Below are 18,058 nucleotides of genomic sequence, written 5' to 3' on the forward strand. Positions count from 1 at the left end.
GGATGTCACCTGCTCCTTTCTTTCTACTGTCACCATAAAGAGGAGGACGTTCCAGCCCAATTTCCGGGGCTCAATAAATGCCACCCCAACTCTGGGGTTCAGTGCTACTCTCCGGTATCCCTTAGTTCCCACCAGTCTCTGGTTTCCCTCAGTTGTCTCATAATCCACGGCCTCCCCCACCCCCACCCCCATCCCACTGTCTTCACAGAAGCTGAAGAGAAAGTCTCCTACTGCAGTCTGTCCTCTCTCCACAGCACAAGGCGCCAAGCAGCAAGTTAAGACTTCATCTGTCACCACAGCACTGCCCAGCTTTCCACCCCACCGCCATACAGCTCTCCCCACCACAGGTCCCAGCCGGTCTACCTTCACACCACCAGCATCCCATGCATTCTGTTCTCACCTTGTCCCCAGAAATTGGCACTGTCTTGACATGGTCTCCCTGCCCAACTTCCATCCACAAGGATGATGCTCGCGGGCGGGGTCTCAGTATCTGAAACCCCAAGCGTGACCTCCTCTAGCGACCCAACCCTTAAAGCCCCAGCACCCAACCAGCTCCTCCCGCTTTGCTTAAGCAGGCACAACGGAGGGGGCCGAGGAGCCATTCAGGGTGTCCTCTTGGATCCCCAGCTGAAGACAGGCTCAGTCCCTTTTCCTGGAAGATCTGCAGAAAGTCCTGGAAGTGGCACGAATCTGGTTGCTCCCCAGAAACTGTCTTCAGGTTTCCCCTTACCCTCCTCCTACTCTGCTTTTGCAGAGACCAACCATAAGTGCAAGCCGGACAGGACTAAGTCATTTCCCACAGAGAGCGCTCCCCTCCCCCTCTCCTCAATACAAATAATTAACTTCAGATACTCAGATGCCAGGACAGCCTCTGCTTCACCGCTACTTAGGACTCCTTGGCAGGGACCACAGAAGGACCCGGCCCAGTTCAGCAATCCCTGTCTGGCCGCCCTGCCCCCACCCTGCTCGCCCACCGACGGGGAGGACGGAGAGAGAGCACCAAGGCCGGCCAGCGACGCGCAACCCAGGCGGGGATGGAGAAGTGGTCTGGCCCGGTCCGACGGTCTGCTGGGCTGAGCCATAAGTTGGGGCACACCCAGGACGCTCCGACTCACCCCGCGCGGCCAGCGCCAGGCTCCCGAGGTGCAGGAGCAGTGGTAGCAACGCCGCCCGAGCCCCCGCCATGCTCGCTCGACCCGCCTCGCTTTAGGTCTGTGCTCAGCCGGCGCTGCGGGAGGCGGGGTGCGGAGACTCAAGCCGCCGCCCACCCAGTCTTTGTTCAGGGAGGGCTCCGCGGTTCTCCGCCCCTTGGTGCCCGCTCCCCTATCGCACCTAGGGCTTCTCACCCCACCCCACCCCAATCCACCCCACCCCACCCCGTTCCCCTGAGGATCCTGACCCATAGCAGTCTTCCAAGCTCTGCAGGAAGTTGGGTGCGGGGTAAGCGACCAGGAGCAACCATGTCCCTGCCCTTTGGGGTTGCTCATCCTCTAGGGGGTCCCAGTGACAGTCCCAGTGACTTTACTTCCACCTCATGGGCTTATGGGAACAGAAGGCTGAGCTGGACTGAAAACCCTCTGCAAGGGGCTGGAGAGATGGTTCAGTGGTTAAGAGCATTTGCTGCTCTTGTAGAGGACTTGAGTTCCGTTCATAGCACCCACGTGGCTGCTCACCATCATCTATAATTTCTATTTCAGGGAATCCAACGCCCACCTCTGACCTCCCCAGCACCAGGCACGTATGTGATGTATGTTAACATAGTTCTCTCTCGTCCTTGCTTGCTTCCTTCCTTCCTTCCTTCCTTTCTCTCTTTCTTTCCTTCTTTCTTTTGTTCTGTTTTATTGGGCTCGTATACCTGTTTCCCTTCCAACCTTTGCTCCACCCTAATCCCGTCTAAGCCCCCCAAACTAAATATATAACCCCTAACTTCCCGCAGGGCCTCTGTTATCCCGTTTATAAGCAGTGGAACCAGCATCCACAGTACAGTGAGCAGCAGACAAAGTCACCTAAATTAAGAATCCAGGGAGCTGAACTGCAAGAAGCCTGCTATGGAAATTGGTGTGGTGGCATACACCCGCAATGCCAGCTTTCCCAGTTGAAGCAAGGAGATGGGAGGATTCAAGGCCACCATAAGCTACAAGAGCAGGTTTGAGACCAGCCTGGGATATGTGAATGAAATCTTAAATGAAACACAAACACACACACACACACACACACACACTGGGAGGGGAGGGGTTGTCAGATGGTAAGAACTCAGAACAAACAACAGTCAGTGTTGATTAAAAGCACCCACTCTTCACTTCCACATCTCTCTCCTGGAGCCCACCGACCACATCTACACCAGATGCAGGCCAAATGCCCAGCCTCCCTTCTCTGGCTGGCTGGGCTCCTTTTCCAAAGTCTGGACTCAGGGCTCAGCAGGAGTAGGAAGCCCTGGGCTTACTTCAGGGGAGGAGCCCAAAGTGAGGAAATAGGAAAATGGTCCAGAGCCTAGGACTGGGAAACAGCTCTGTGCAGCTGGGAAGGCAGGATGGGGCCCCATGTTCACAGCAGAGGGACACGGAGGGTGGGGCTGTAAATCCAGCCAAAGAAGTCCCTGCCTTGGCCTTGAAGACCTGGAATGTGAAGTCACCCTTCCCCAGCTGGGGCAGGGCAGGAACTGAAGGTCTCCCTCTGGAGTCAAGGCTTGAGTAAAAGAGGGCAGGGTCTCTTCGCAGATGTGAGGGCCCCTCTTGGGGCTAAGCAGTTTGCAGCAGGCGGAGGGGAGACTGTGACTAAACCTTTCCCCTGTGACTTGGAGCTAGGGTCACTCAGCAAAGGAAAAGCCAGAGCCAATGGAAGCCAACGGAACTAGGAACTAGCAGCTCTTGTCCAAACCCGGAAGTAATGAGAGACAGAAAGAGAGAGACAGAGTCACAGACAGAGACAGAGGAGACACAGAGACAGAGACGGAGAAGGAAAGAAAAGAAAAGAAGAGAAAAGAATATCCTGGAGACAAGTCTCTAGTCCAGGCTGACCTCAAAGTCCATAGGTAGCCAAGGGCGAACTTGGGCTTCTGATTCTCTGCCTCCTGAGGTCTGAGGTTACAGGAACTTACCACCATGAAGATTATATTCAGGGTTCCAGATGGAACCCAGGGCTTCATGCATGCAAGGACTCTTTCAACTGAGCCACATCTCCAGCAGGAACATTGTTTCTGTCACCTGGGAGCCTCTTGCAAAGCGGGTTAGGATGGCAGACTGGTCAGGAACAAGGTTGCCAGGCCTCAGTCGGAGTCTGGCCTATTGCTTAATTCTGTGTGATCTCAGACAAGAGGCGTCACTTTCAGTGGCTGATTTCTGTCTCTTGTATTTATTAGTGTTGGGGGAGCAGGTTGGCGGTGTTTGGGCCCGTGCGTGCCTCAGCGCCACAGCATGTATGTGGACCTAAGAGGGTGATTCCAGGATTCTCCCTCCTCTGCAGACCTAACTTGGGTCATCACCCTTTTCACTGTAAGCCATTTACTCTGCTGAGCCATCCCACCAGCCCACAGTAGCCAATTTCTCATCTTTGGCCCTAACCTCTAATTGCCTTCCTCAGAAACTATTTGTGTGGATTGAAAATATTAATCCTAGCCAGGCCGTGGTGGTGCATACCTTTAATTCCAGCACTCTGGAGGCAGAAGCCACCAGATCTCTGTGAGTTTGAGGTCAGCCTGGTCTACAAACTGAGTTCCAAGACAACCAGGGCTACACAGAGGAACTCTGTCACAAATACATACATACACACACACACACACACACACACACACACACACACACACACACATACACACACTGTCTTAGGGTTTCTATTCCTGCACAAACATCATGACCAAGAAGCAAGTTGGGGAGAAAAGGGTTTATTCAGCTTACACTTCCACACTGTAGTTCATCACCAAAGGAAGTCAGAACTGGAACTCAAGCAGGCCAGGAAGCAGGAGCAGAGGCCACTGAAGGACGTTCCTTACTGGCTTGCCTCCCCTGGCTTGCTCAGCCTGCTTTCTTACAGAACCTAAGACTCCCAGCCCAGGGATGGCACCACCCACAAGGGGCCTTTCCCCTTGATCACTAATTGAGAAAAATGCCTTACAGCTGGATCTCATGAAGGCATTTCCTCAACTGAGGTGCCTTTCTCTGGGATAACTCCAGCCTGTGTCAAGTTGACACACAAAACCAGCCAGCACATACATGCATGCATACATACGTACATAAATACATACATACCTGGAAGAGGCAAGCATCTTATGATTCCTGGCCTGTGCCACTTTTCTCATGGTCTCTAATCTGTATTCCAATCATGCATTGTGGGTGCCTCTGCCCCTCTGTCACCCATGAACCACCTGATACATCCTGAGTAAGCTGTTCAAAGTCCTATTGCGTGTAAGGCACAGGGTCAGAGCTCAATGTCAGGTCCCTAGCACTCCATCCCTGCTCCCTTCCTCACAGAACCCCTGTGCCCGGTGGGCCTACTCCTTACCTTTCAAGTGGTCTTGGTAGATGCTGAAACTTCTCATCTCAGGCTCCTCCTCTGTGAAATGGGAATATAAAAGTAGTCTGTTAAATCAGACTGGTGACATGCATCTTTAATCCCAGGACTTGGAAGGCAGAGGTAGTTGCATCTCTTGAGTTTCAGGCAGCCTGGTCCCCACAGCAATTTCTAAGCCAACCAAGGCTATGTTTTGTGCCTGTTTTTATTTTTTTATTTTATTTTTTTTAAGACTTATTTATTTATTATATATAAGTACACTGTAGTTGCCTTCAGACACACCAGAAGAGGGCACCAGATCCCATTACAGATGGTTGTGAGCCACCATGTGGTTGCTGGGATTTGAACTCAGGACCTCTGGAAGAGCAGTCAGTGCTCTTAACCGCTGAGCCATCTCTCCAGCCCTTGTGCCTGTTTTTAAATAATTAAAAACCTTTGTCAGTGTGGTTGCAAGGATTGTTTTGCCCTGAGTCCTCTGAAGGCAGAGACTAAGACAAAGACCTACAAGCAAAATTATTTTGGCATGTGATCCCAGGAAATAGAATCTCTGATACAAGGAGTGAAAGAGGGAAGGATGGTGAGCCAGACAGGTTGCTGTAGAGAGCAGCCACTGATCATCTAGTCGCACAGAGCATCTCTGCAGGGCCGCAGGGCAGAATAAATAAGCACTCACCCCCTGGTTGGTATCAATGCCTCATCCTGAGAATGATCTACAATAGCATCTTTTGGTTTTGAATAAGTAAGTGTATTAAGTGTATTAATACATGACATAGAGAGGACGAACAAAATATCAAACCAGGTACTCAAATCATCTGGCAGAAATGTCCCGGGCAAACCCTGCAGAGGCAGCAAGCTGGAGTTCCCGAGAGAGCCCCAAGCAAGCAGAATGTCCCCAAGGATGAAGCTTCCAAGTATGAGAACAAATGACAAGCAGAAACATCACCCAATCAGAGGCGTACAAACACTCAGCAGAAACCTCTGGGGAGGCTAAGGCAGTCGTCTGCAGTTCCTGATCAAGCTTGCCTTGGTGGCACCTTTATGCCCTGGGACAAACCGTGGGAAGGAAACTCTGTTGGAAATGGGTTGCCCCAGGCACAGTGTTCTAACTCTGGCCTGTTTTGCTTTCTCTTTCTTCCCGGTCAACTTACAGGTGGGGCAGCCCATCCCAGACAAGGGCCCTGGAGAGTCACTTGACATGCTTGGGTTGGAAACCAGGCATTGTGGGGAGCAACATAACCCTGTTTCCACAGCCAACATCCCAGAGAGCTCCAACAACACACTACAACTTCCCAATATAACAAGCAGGACATCCAGACCTTAAAACGTTCATGTGACCTTAAAGGGCACTTCTGATCTATTGATTTAATCCCTTTGGGGACAAATGCAACCAGAAGTTAGTTAATTATGAAGACTTTATTGCCTTTTTAGAACTCTTGTCTTTTAAAAATAGTTTATTATTTGTACCTTGTTTTATAGGTATATTTTATTTTTTCCCCTTATGCAGGTCTCAGGTAAATCTTTTCATTGCTTGGATTCTTGCACCTGCCCCTGTTTTCTTGTCTCCCCCTGTGGTCTCATATACAGAGGAAGTTTTACATTCTAGCAAAAGCCCATGGAGATGGCAGTGACCTTGATCAATGAACAGTCTTCGTAAACAAGAAAAACCAGAAAAGAAAGTGCACAGAGATCCCAAAGTCTCTAATGTTGACTCCATCACTGCAGGGTTGCAGGAGCACAAGACCCGGTCCCCTTGTTATCTCAGCAGTTGATGCACAGGACACTGGGTGTCATGGGCTCCATCACTCCCGGCACCACCAGCCTTTCCATCGTCCTGTAAGTCCTCTTTCGTTTTTTATAAGAAATGGCATCTTGGAGCGACTACCTACTATGCCAGTTTTGTGCTATGCAGTCTGGAAAATGGTCTAGAGTGGCCTTTTTTCTGTTTGTTTGTCCATTTTGAATGAGTAAGTTTAAGTAAGTAGATAGACTAATCAATAGAAGAGATCAGCGGAGGTGGGGGTGGGGCTGGGGGGAGGTGGAGGTGGAGGTGGGGAAGTCCTGTTGAGGCTATCAGCTGGAGTTCCTGAGAGGGAGGGTCTGGGGCAGAACAGAGTGTCCGCTGGGGTGAGGCTTCGAAGCACAAATGAGAGCAGAGAGGGCGCATGCGTCATCAACCCAGACACATCCAGCAGAAACGGCTGGGGAACTAAAGGCCGTCAGCTGGAGTTCATCACAGAGCTTTCTCTTTATGGCTGCGCTCCCCACGGCTGAGCTTCCGGCTTCTCTGAAGCAGTGCAGGCTTCCGGTCCACTCTCTTGAACTCCAGGGGCTGTGTCAAGGATCAAAGTCTGAGCTCCTGACGGGTCACTGCCCACAGGACAATACAATTAGGACTGCACTTCTCTAGCACCTACAACCTGCTGGGATCTTAGAAATGTGCTTGTGTTTGTTTGTTTTGGGGGGCTTTTGTTTTGTTTTGCTTGCTTTTGTGAGAGAACAATGTAGTTTTGCTGAAGTTCACATTGTAGCCAACCCTGGTGGGTGGGCATATTTTAGAGCTGGCAATGATCTCCAAGCCTTCTATTCTAAAACCAAAGAAGAGAGCTTCACCAGCCCAGGAGGCCAGGCAGGTCTGTTTCCCTCCCCCTTCTCCTCCCCCTCCTTCCCCCTCCCTCTCCCTCTCCCTCTCTTTAAAAAAAAAGATTTATTTACTTATATTTTATATTGTAAGTACACTGTAGAAGTCTTCAGACACACCAGAAGAGAGCATCAGATCCCATTACAGATGGTTGTGAGCCACCATGTGGTTGCTGGGAATTGAACTCAGCCCCTCTAGAAGAGCAGTCAGTGCTCTTAACCGCTGAGCCATCTCTCCAGTCCACTAGCTCCTCTTTTTAAATAGTTATTCATTTATTGGTGGGGACATGTATGCACCATGTCACACACGTGGACATCAGAGAACTTTTAGAAATCAGTTCTCTCTTTCCATCACATGGGTCCTGGGATTAAACTCGGGTGTCAGACTTGGTTCATCTCACTATCTTCCCAGTCTCTTTTGACTGGCCACTGGAGACTCACTGGAATTTAAATCTCTTAGCTGCTAAGTGGTAACAGGACAGGACTGGAGGGGTGGGAATGCGGCTGTCCGCTAAGTGTCTTCCCTTCACTATCTCATTCTTGGCCCTCAGGCCCCACTCTCAGACTCTCCAATGCCTCCTGGGTGATTCAGTGGAACTTCTGGTGTTGGTGGATATGTTCTGTATCTGGGCTATGTCACCAGGTGACCGTGTGGTGCTATGGAGTACCTGTAATAGGCTAACACATCTAGAATCTGTATTCTTCACTGTAATTATGACTAAGTTAAAGACCATATTCAGCTAGCAGTTTTTTTTTTTTTTTTTGGTTTTTTTTTCGAGACAGGGTTTCTCTGTATAGCCCTAGCTGTCCTGGAACTCACTTTGTAGACCAGGTTGGCCTCGAACTCAGAAATCTGCCTGCCTCTGCCTCCCGAGTGCTGGGATTGAAGGCGTGCACCACCACACCCGGCTAGTAGTTTATATTTTAACAATAAAGCAGGGACTGGAGAGATGGCTCAGCGGTTAAGACTGCTCTTCTGAAGGTCCTGAGTTCAAATCCCAGCAACCACATGGTGGCTCACAACCACCTGTAATGAGATCTGACGCCCCCTTTCTGGGGTGTCTTCAGACACTGACAGTATTATATGTAAGTACAGTGTGTATATATTTATAATAAATAAATAAATCTTTAAAAAAAACCAATAAGGCAACTTGAATGCATTACTAAAATTCTCAGGAGTCAGTAGGTTTGTCTCTGTGACTCTCTCCAGCTCCCCAACACAACTTAATCCCCCTCTGTTGGGGACTCTGGCACTGTGCTGGGTGAACTCCCAAAGGTCTTTGCTATCTCTGCCCCTTCCTGGATGGACATGTTAGGGGCCTCACCTCCTATTGCCCCTAAGTCCAAGGATGAGGTGGGGAATCGTAAATTCAGTGGTTCCTCTCATCCCTAACCCTGGATGACTGATTGGGGCCCCAGAAGTCAGACCTGAGGAGAGACATGTTCAATACGGTTTAACAGGCTTCTCCAAAAAAAACATAAGTAGTTATCTGTCTTAGCACTGGCCATATAGGTTATTAATTGACTCTCAAGCCACATCTCAAAAGGTGGCTAAACCATCTTCCCCTTCTCTTTCTCACAGAATAAAAGACACATGAGATGGCTTGCTGAAATTGTGACCTGATAAGGTAGCCAGAAGCCACTAGGGAGGGGGTGGGTATTTAAGGAGTTTTAGACACATCTTTTCCTTGTAAATGGGAGGTTTTGGTAAGATTCCTAGAAAATGGCAGGCTCGTGGCTGGGGAGGGAGACAGTCTCAAGTAGCTGCTAATTGTGTTGGAATTTTCCCCTGCTGCTGGCAAAGACTTCAGCTGGATCCGGGGTGGGGATCTTCTGGCCCCTTCTCATTTCCACATGATTTTCCTGGCCTTTCTATCCTACCTCATCAGCAGTTATAATTCTAGTTTTTTAAAAAAGAGTTTCACATTTAATACATAGACAGTTGCATCATCTGCAGGCGGGGACTGTTCTATCTTCTCCTCACTTTGTGAATGTCGTCTGTCTTTTCCTCGTCTTGCTGTATTAACTGAGACTTCTAGTCCAGTGCTGACAGGAAGCAGTGAAAACCAAGTCCTTTCCCCAATCTAACGGGACGTTTTAGCTTTCTCGGTGGGCTCACCTCACTGTGGAGACAGGGCTAGACTCTTGCCTCAAGCCATGCCTCTGCCTCCCGAGTGCAGGATCATAGCCGTGCACCACCATGCTGGAGAGTGGAAGGGACTGTGGTCTGGATACGCTCATTAGAAGATACCAGCAATTAATGATACGCTCATTAGAGGACACCATCAATTAATACTTCCTCCAACTCAGGCCTTGCCCTTGAAGTTTCTGGCACCTCTTCACACCATTACCTGGAGACCAAGCCTTAAACATACCTGCATTGGGTCACATTTAAGACCCAAGCACATTAGTTATTCTCTCAATGGTTTCCCAAGGGCAGTGCACTGTATCGCCTTCTTGTCCCCACTAGGCAGGCTGTCTACAGGATATGCCTAAGGAAGGACAGCCTTGGGCCAAAGGTCCCCAGGAAATAGAACTGAGACACCGAGATGCTCACAGTAGTGATGCAGGAGCTGTAGCTTTGACGAGATGGGGAGGGCCTCATACTCATGGAATCACCCTGGACTGTAGGAGTCAGGACACTGCCAATGCCCTTAGGAACATGTGTGTTGACATATGACTTGGCTGCTCTCAGGGTTCCCTGGTGACCGCCACTACTGCCTGCTATCCTTCCCTGGAACACCTACCAGAAAGAACCCCTGAGCTGTCCATCTAGGGCCTTACACCCACAGGGTTATCCCAGCAGAGCTTCCCCTTTACTGAGGTTCATAGAATTCAGGATCTGAGCTGGGGCCTTCTAAGACGGGCCACGGAATAAAGGGCAGACCACAGGGTCTGAATGGAAGAAACACTGAGATTAAGGGACTGTGGGAGGCTCCTGAATTCTTTACTCTTTAGAGCTCTGTCCTTTAACCTTCACCTAGGCCCCCACCCCTCATTTCAACCATGCTTGGCTTCCTGGAATCCTAAACCTTGTAACCAAAGTTGCTACCTGCCAAGTCTGGTTCAAGGTAGAGGAAGAGTCCCAATGTCTCAGAGACTCTTGAGGAGACCAGACATAGGCCTTCTGCCTCCCATTTTGTCCCTCAGCCTCCCTCCCAGTTAGAGGGTTGTCCCTCAGACCTCAGTTTCTGACCCTCGAAGGTGGGTCTAGAGGTGTGACTTACAAGCAGACCAAGGTCTGTGGTGGTGTGATGGAGAGAGAACACACCTGCAAACCTGTGCAGGTGCCTATAGCTGTGCCACACCCACCTCTGTCCTGCCATGGGCAGGAGACAAGTCTCAGTCCGACCAGCTGCCCACCAGCTCTGTCTCCGAGGCAGCCTGAAAATACTTGTGGTCACTCTCTGCTCCTCCCAGCAGGGGGCGTGCAAGGAGGAATTCAGCAACTGCCTTGCACGTATGCATGCTACACTAACCACAGGCCAATAGTTCTGCATACAGCTGTCTCTCCCATCTCGGGAGGAACTGACACCCAGCTGTGTCCCAGAAATTCAGCCTGTGTCCCTGAGTAGCCCAGATGGAGACAGCAGTTCTCAGGGACCCATCCCTTGGGGAGGTATCCAGGAAGGGCCTGCAGGTTTCTCAGTGCCTGGCAGGGGTACTGCGGTGGCCCATCTTTATTGTTAACTTGGCTGGATTTAGAATCACCATGAAGCATACCTCCAGATGTGTGTATGGCGGTGTTTCCAGAAAGGCTTAACTAAGGAGGGAAGAACTGTCCCAAATGTGGGGGCATCATCCCATGTGCTGGGTTCTTAGACTAAATAAGAGGGGCAATGAGGGGTGCATTCATTTCTCTCTGCCTTCTCACCTGTAGGTGCAGTGAGGTCTCAGTGGCTTAAAACTCTTGCCGCTACACCTTCCCCACCATGGCCGACTGTGCCCTGAACCATCACATATTTGGTCATAGCAACCAAAAAACAACTAACACAGCCACCCAGGTCCCCATTCCACCCTGATCCCTTCTCATGTCCACAATATATATGAGGCCCAGAAGTGAGTCCTCAGAAAAGTGACCCTAGTGACCTGAAAGGCTGGGAATCCTGGGAAACCACTCACCTGGTTCTTACAGCCTTCAAGAATCGGCGGCTTTTCATCCACTCACAACCTTATCCAATCAGGAAATCCCAGCCTGCAAAAGGCTGGCATATTTGGGTGAAGCTTGGGGTAACCTTGGGTCCTAAAGGCTTCTGCCCGAGTGGCTTCAGCTTCTCTCTATCTACCACCCTTCCCTGTGCCATCCTATGACCTTTCCTGCCTTACTCTTACTCAAAACAGGTAGTCACATTGCCTACATGACCAGACGCTCTGTGGGTTCGAGGTCTGGCAAGAGTTATCTGCTATAGTTAGGAACTCAAAAGAAGAGAAGTAGGGTTTCTTTTCTCTGCCCACACCTGGTTGTACCCCAACTCCTGAGGGCAGCCTTCCTGCAGGAGGGCTGGCCCACCACTGGTGGCATCTCCCAAATGCTTTTTGTTTCCCAGGTCAGGCCTTTGTGGATGTCCCCTTTACAAAGCTACCCTCTGTTCAATGACACCCATGTCCTTCTAAGACCTCAGCTTAGCTAAAGCTGAGCAGCCAAGATCCACAGGGACCCATGGGCAGGCGAGTGGGAGCATAACCCAGAGAAGCCAGGTAGAGTTGTTTTTAATATTTTTTAACTTTCCTCCTCTTCTTCATCATCCACTTCCTCCTCTTCCTTCTTTCCTTTTTTTGAGACAGAGTCGCATGCAGACAAACCTTGGCTTTGATTATTTAGCCTTTATCTCCCAAACGCTGGGCATACAAGTATATACCATATTGCCTGGCTTAAATTTCCTCAAATTTTACTTTTAGAGATAAGGCTGCAGTAGCTCAGTTGGCATGTTTGTCCAACTTGCATTAAGGCCTGGGTTTACTCCCCAGAGCCAGGTATGGTGGTGCCTATCTACGATCTCAGCACCCAGAAACAGGTATGTTTGAGGTCAGCACACATGAAACTGTCTCTATAGGTTATTTTTAGTTTACTTACAGTTAAATTCAATTACATACGGGTGTGCATGTGTCTGTGTGTGTGTGCCTGTGTGTGTGTGTTTGTGTCTGTGTGTTTGTGTCTGTGTGTCTGTGTGTCTGTGTGTCTGTGTATGTGTTTGTGTCTGTGTGTCTGTGTATGTGTTTGTGTCTGTGTGTCTGTGTGTCTGTGTGTGTGTCTGTCTGTGTATCTATGTGTGTCTGTGTGTGTGTGTCTCTCTGTGTCTCTCAGTGTGTCTATGTGTGTCTGTGTGTGTGTCTGTGTGTGTGTGTCTGTGTGTGTGTGTGTCTGTCTGTGTGTCTGTGTGTCTGTGTGTTTGTGTGTACGTGTGTGTGTGTGTAAAAGGCAGCTCAGTTCTGTAAAGACACTGTTCCCTTCACTGCTGACCATTGCTTTGAGAGCAGCCAAGCCCATGTTCCCTGACACACTCTTTTTACTTCCCTGGTTTCTCAAGGGTCTCTTTCTAGGTAAGGCAGCTCACTTTCTTGCTTGCCTCAACATCTCAAGGGCATGAAACCACCTCTGAGGCACACACAATATTAGGGTCCAACTGTGGGAAAGGAAGCTGCAGCAGCTGTCTCCCTCTCCCTCTCCCTCTCCCTCTCCCTCTCCCTCTCCCTCTCCCTCTCCCTCTCCCTCTCCCTCTCCCTCTCCCTCTCCCTCTCCCTCTCCCTCTCCCTCTCCCTCTCCCTCTCTTTCCCTTTCCCTCTCTCTCTAAACACATATATGTATATATATATATATATATATATATATATGTATATATACACACACACATATATATACATATATACACACATGTACACATATATACATGTATACATATGTGTGTGTGTGACACACATTATACATACATACATATATACATATACATGGCTGAGGGAAGGGAAAGGAAAGCAAAAATTGGGGACATCTCAGGGATCTCAGGGGCAGCCTGTTCTGGGGGTCAGGAGGCTCAAAGCTGTTAGAGTGTAGGGATCTTCATGCCCCCTGGGTGCCATCTGCTCTGGGGATATAGCCAGCATAATGGTTTGAATAGGCCCCATAGGCCTACTGGGAGTGGCACTATTAGAAGGTATAGCCTTGTTGGAGTAGGTGTGGCCTTTTTGGAAGAAATGTGTCACTGCAGGTGGGGCTTTAAGGTCTTAGATGCTCAAGCCAGGCCCAGTGTCTCTCCCTTCCTACTGCCTACTGATCAAGATGTAGAACTCTCAACTACCCCTCCACCACCATGCCTGCTTGCCTGCATTCTGCCATTCCTTCTGCTATGATGACAATAGACTAAACCCCTTAACTGTAAGCCAGTCTCAGTGAAACATTTTCCTTTATATGAGTTGCCATAGTCATGGTGTCTCTTTACAGCAAGCAATAGAACACTGATTAAGACAGTCCAGAAGAGTGGTCACTAAAGCAGCTGAGAACCAACAGAATGTGGGACCTGCCCTATGGAATGGCTGCTGTTGTGTTTATTCCTGTCATATACCCTGTGTGCAAGACACTGGGCCTGCTGGTCTTCATTCCAAGCAGTGTGCTTTGTTGCTGACAGTGTATCAAGTCCACTTTACAAATGGGAGCTCTGGGATGCAGAGAGACTGAACAAAAGCTAAGGCCAAGCATCTAGCATCACCAGACTGCAGTGACAGAAGACACTGATGTGCAATTGGCTTTAGATCCCCGTGTTTCGCTTCCCAGTTGCTGTGCACCTCTGGTAAACCACCTCCTCTTTCAGAGTCTCTGCCTCTTCAGGTGAAGAGCAAGCAGACACCTGCTCTGTGCATGAGAATGAAATAACGGCCTCAGGTTTAGTGACAGCAGGATGTGTGAAATGCTCATAGGTTGATTTGTGCCCCCCTTTCCCAAATTCATGTATCGAAATTCTACCCTCTAGTGCTTCAGAATGCGAGCGTCTTTGGAGAGAGGGCCACTGCATGTGTAACTAGTTAAGTTGAAGTCATTAGAGGGCCCTTCCTTAACACAACTATAGAAGGGAAGGTTTTGCAGGCTGAAAGTTTAGCTCAGTGGTATAGGTTTGCCTATCATGCACAGAGGCCCTGGGTTTGATCCCCAATACTGCAAAAGAGGGGAACATTTAGGTGCAGAGGTATGTTCTCAGAGAAGAGATCTTGACTTTTGAAGATAAAGACAGATGTCTGGGTAACATTTCTACAAGCAGTAAGTCATCAAAGACAGTAATGAATGCACAGGGGTGGGGGGAGATTTAGCTCAGGGGCATCTAGCAAGTGCCAGGCCCTAACACTGTAAGAAGCGGGGTGGGGTATATAGAAGGACATCAGTGGGTAACAGTACTCGCTTCACAAGCATGAGGGCCTGAGCAAGAAATCCCAGCACACACTTGTGGCGAGAGCGAGCCTCACAACCTGAGTGTGATGCCTAGAATCCGTGCTGCTAGATCCTGAAAGATATCCTCTGACTACAAGAGCATCTCAGCTCACCTGCAGTTCCCCGTGTACGTACTACATACACACACACTCACATTTACCCACATACACACACACATACACTCACACACACACCCTCACTCACATACATTTATATATATACACTCACACCCACATAAACATACACTCACACACTCATATACACTCACACCCATATTCACACACACTCACATACACACCATACTCATAGACACATCCACACATATCCACACACTCAACACACAACAATAATAGTAAATAAAGTTAAACATTATTCTAGCTGGGTGCACACCTTTAAACCTAGCACTCAGGAGGCAGAGGCAGGCAGACCTTGGTGAGTTCAAGCCCAGTAAGGTCTACAAGAGTAAGTTTCAGGATAGCCAAGGCTATGCAGAGAAACCCTGTCTAAAAACAATAAAAAGTAATCCAGGCAGTGGTGCATACCTTTAATCTCAACCTTCAGGAAAGAGAGGGAGGCAGATGCTATGAATTTGAAGTTAATCTGGTGTACATAGCAAGTTCCAGTCACATAGTGAGACTTTCTCCCCATGCCTCTCCCCAAATAAATAAAATAAAATCTACTGTTAGTTTCCAAAAAAAAATCATCAAATTAGTTATAAATAGATAGATAGATAGATAGATAGATAGATAGATAGATAGATAGATAAAATTTAACCTCCTACGCATAGAGATTTAAGCTGGAGAAGGTGCCAAAATCCATGGAGTTAATTAGCCAGGACCTCAGCTAACTTCTTCAGTAAATGGGGATACTAGAAACCTCTCCAGCCTAGTGACTGCCTGCAATCAAAGATATCAAGATGTCACATGCGCTTAATGTGTCTGGCATATATTGAGATCTCAGTGTGATCTTGTATCTAGAATCTGCTACTGCACAGCAAAGCTCTGTAGAGTTGTGAGCTAATATAGAAGACCCTGGAAGAGGCCTGAGCATGTGTCTCTTCTCCCCATTCTCCCTGTACCTCCATCGCCGAGAAATGGCTCCTGGTCAAGCATCAAGGCCTGCCAGCATCTCTATGGCTTTGGCAGTGCCAGTGAGGAAGAGAAGGCTGGGAAACAGGGAAGGCTATGTCAGAAGGACCGCCCCATATGGGCAGAAGGTCTCCATAGTCTCTGGGCCCTTCAGCTCCATCATGGCTCCAGTGTGCCCAACACCACAGATTGGCAGGGCATCAGGGTCTTAGCTTGGAGAACTTTAGAAATCGCTGAGGACCCAGATAGATCACTGGCCTTCAAAGAACTCAACTCTAGGTCTACTCTAGTGAGGCCTGGCACCCTCTTCTTCCTTGTAAGCAAGAAAGGAGAGGGCCCTGGCCTCTGAGCCTCCCCAGGGGACTTTAGCTCCCAGGTTCTCTGCTTTTTTTTCACTCTGAAGAGATCCTCAGCTGGTTCCTGTGGGGACAACCCACGAACACTGCCAGAATCCCAAAAGTCCAAAGTTTACAGGCAGACTTCTTTTTCCTTTTCCTCCGTGCCAAATGCCTGTCCTGTGAGCCACAGTGCAGGACTGGTGGCAACAGGGAGGCCCTGGCCCTTTAGTGACAGAGTGCAGCAATGGGGAGGGAAGTTATTTGGGGGTAATGTTTATGCTGAGTTTAGCAGATTCTAAACCCAAATTCAGGGACTGTGGGAGGTGTGGCCATCTAACCCAGTAGAGTCTGAGCGCCTTTCTAACCAGGCCAAAAGTGGAGAGGGTGCTAACACCGAGGCAGACCCAAGGAAGGCTGACAGGAGACGAATCGCACAGGAAAGTGAGACATCTGCACCTCAGCTGTTTAAAGGAAATAATGAGAAAGGCAAGCCCTAGTGAGACCCCTGGGTCTGGGGTGTAAATAGGGAGATACAAGATGTCAGGAAATGCTGGAGTTTGGGTTGGGGTGGTGGGGGCATTCCTGAAGGTTTAGGGCCAGCTTGAGCAAGGCCCAAACAAAGGAGTAAAGTCAAAATGGAGTCCACTCAGGACATCACGAAAAGGAGAGGTGACCAGCAAGAGAAAGGGAAGTAGCTTTTCTTTTTTTAGTGAGACAAAGAAGCAGAGAGCCGGTGCCCCGGGGTGGCGGTGGTGTCTACTCAGCTTCCTCGGCCCCAGGTTGTGGGAAGAGAGACTGAGTGTGGGTGGGCAAAGGTGAGGACCCGAGGTCCAAGGGGCCCATGTGACCGTTCTAGCTGAGTGGGGGACTTCCACATCATACCTCAGAAGGCTGAGGAAGCAGCAGTTCATAGAAACAGAGAGGAAGCTGGCTGCAGTGTCCACAGCACAGGTCATAACACTACTGGAACATTCCAAGCCAGGGAGCCACATCAATCTCTGCTCTGGCTCTCCACTGAATTCAGGCAAAGCTGCCTGTGTGGTGCCCCTCAAAGCTCACCCAGTCCTGCTACCTGAAAGGTGTTGAGCCTCATTGTCTCGCCCCACAGACTGGAAACTCCAGCACAGGGAGTTTGTCTTTCTATCCTGGCAGGGGCTTCGGTGAGCATCTGACATCGTCCATGTGTGACAGGGATGGGACCATCTCACTTCAGGGATGGAAAGCTGGCTCCAGCACAGGAGGCGTGTCATGTCTCACAATTCCTGGGATTTGATGCCCCATTGGACTCACAACCTGATGTCACACTCGCAAGTTCCCAGACAAACAGGCCAGTCCAGAGAACCTGCAAAGCCCAGGCCAGAGAAAATGGGGTTGGGCAACAACGGCAGCTGGCATTTCTCAGGCCCTGTCTAAAGTGGGCTGGCCTCGAGATGACTGGAGTGTGCTTAGCTTCTCCTTAAGTCACTGTCATTTACACTGGGTTTCTTTCGGTTCCCTCTTCCTCTAACTCTCTCTGTGCCTTTACTTGGACCATGGCTTTGCCCAAAGCCAACAAAGTTACTTCTTATCACAAGCTCATCTGTGACAGCGTCATACCACTGGTGGGGGAGTCACCGGACCTCCTGATGCCCTCCTAGGACTATGGAGTCTTTCTGCACCCTGTTGGGCCCCCCTGAATGAGCAGGGGGAACTGAGATTAATTTTAAGCATCAGAGTGGGGCCTCACTTCCCTTTTGCCCGTGACAGTGCACAGGAGCCTAGGGGACTCTTCGTTCTTGGAATAGCTGGAGTTCTGTTCACTGAATGAGCACTACCCCTTTCCTTCCTCCAGAAACAGGTCTCTGGCTCAGGGCAGTTTTTGGCTAAGGGGCTCCTTGTCAGGGAAGACAGGATCTGAATGGAGCAGAATCTTTTCGGAGCCCCGTTTATCTTATGGCCTGCCGCTGAGTTTAGGCCTCAGCTGCCCCAGTGCAGACATGCGCCACTGTGACTGGATCCACCCAGAGTTTTAATTTTAAAAATGTGAAACAGAAGGACACATGGCTCAGTGATAGAGTGCCTAGCATATATGAGAG

The 18,058-nt window shown here is 49.4% G+C and overlaps 1 protein-coding gene and 1 long non-coding RNA gene across 17 annotated transcripts in view; one reads left to right on the plus strand and one right to left on the minus strand.

Annotated features, from left to right (window-relative positions):
* The window catches only part of Kcp (kielin/chordin-like protein), a 34,842-nt gene extending 33,580 nt beyond the window's left edge, over positions 1 to 1,262 (minus strand). For 9 of the 14 annotated variants that reach the window (XR_003956221.1, XR_003956220.1, XR_868762.3 and 6 more), the window contains exons 1-2: positions 1,116 to 1,205; positions 401 to 490 (exon numbers count right to left, since the gene is read on the minus strand). Coding sequence is in view for 7 of the 14 variants with exons in the window: in XM_011241070.3 (XP_011239372.1) it covers positions 401 to 490; positions 1,116 to 1,185 (160 nt within the window). In the remaining 7 variants the exon portion in view is untranslated. Of the gene's footprint in view, positions 1 to 400; positions 491 to 1,115 lie in introns of all 14 variants that reach the window. The other 5 variants (XR_003956222.1, XM_017321660.2, XM_030255489.1 and 2 more) reach the window with 3 other exon arrangements.
* Positions 431 to 17,963, plus strand: Gm26627. 3 transcript variants are annotated; one of them, XR_868830.2, is made up of 4 exons: positions 1,123 to 1,210; positions 1,698 to 2,146; positions 6,229 to 6,339; positions 17,136 to 17,963. It is a non-coding gene; the product is annotated as a predicted gene, 26627 (long non-coding RNA). The 3 variants fall into 3 exon arrangements; XR_868831.3 differs by lacking the exon at positions 6,229 to 6,339 and having other exon boundaries at positions 431 to 1,210; XR_868829.3 differs by lacking the exon at positions 17,136 to 17,963 and having other exon boundaries at positions 431 to 1,210; positions 6,229 to 6,529.
* Positions 17,964 to 18,058: the final 95 nt, after the last annotated feature.

Source organism: Mus musculus, chromosome 6, assembly GCF_000001635.26.
Source record: "Mus musculus strain C57BL/6J chromosome 6, GRCm38.p6 C57BL/6J".
In the NCBI taxonomy this organism is placed as follows: domain Eukaryota; kingdom Metazoa; phylum Chordata; class Mammalia; order Rodentia; family Muridae; genus Mus; species Mus musculus.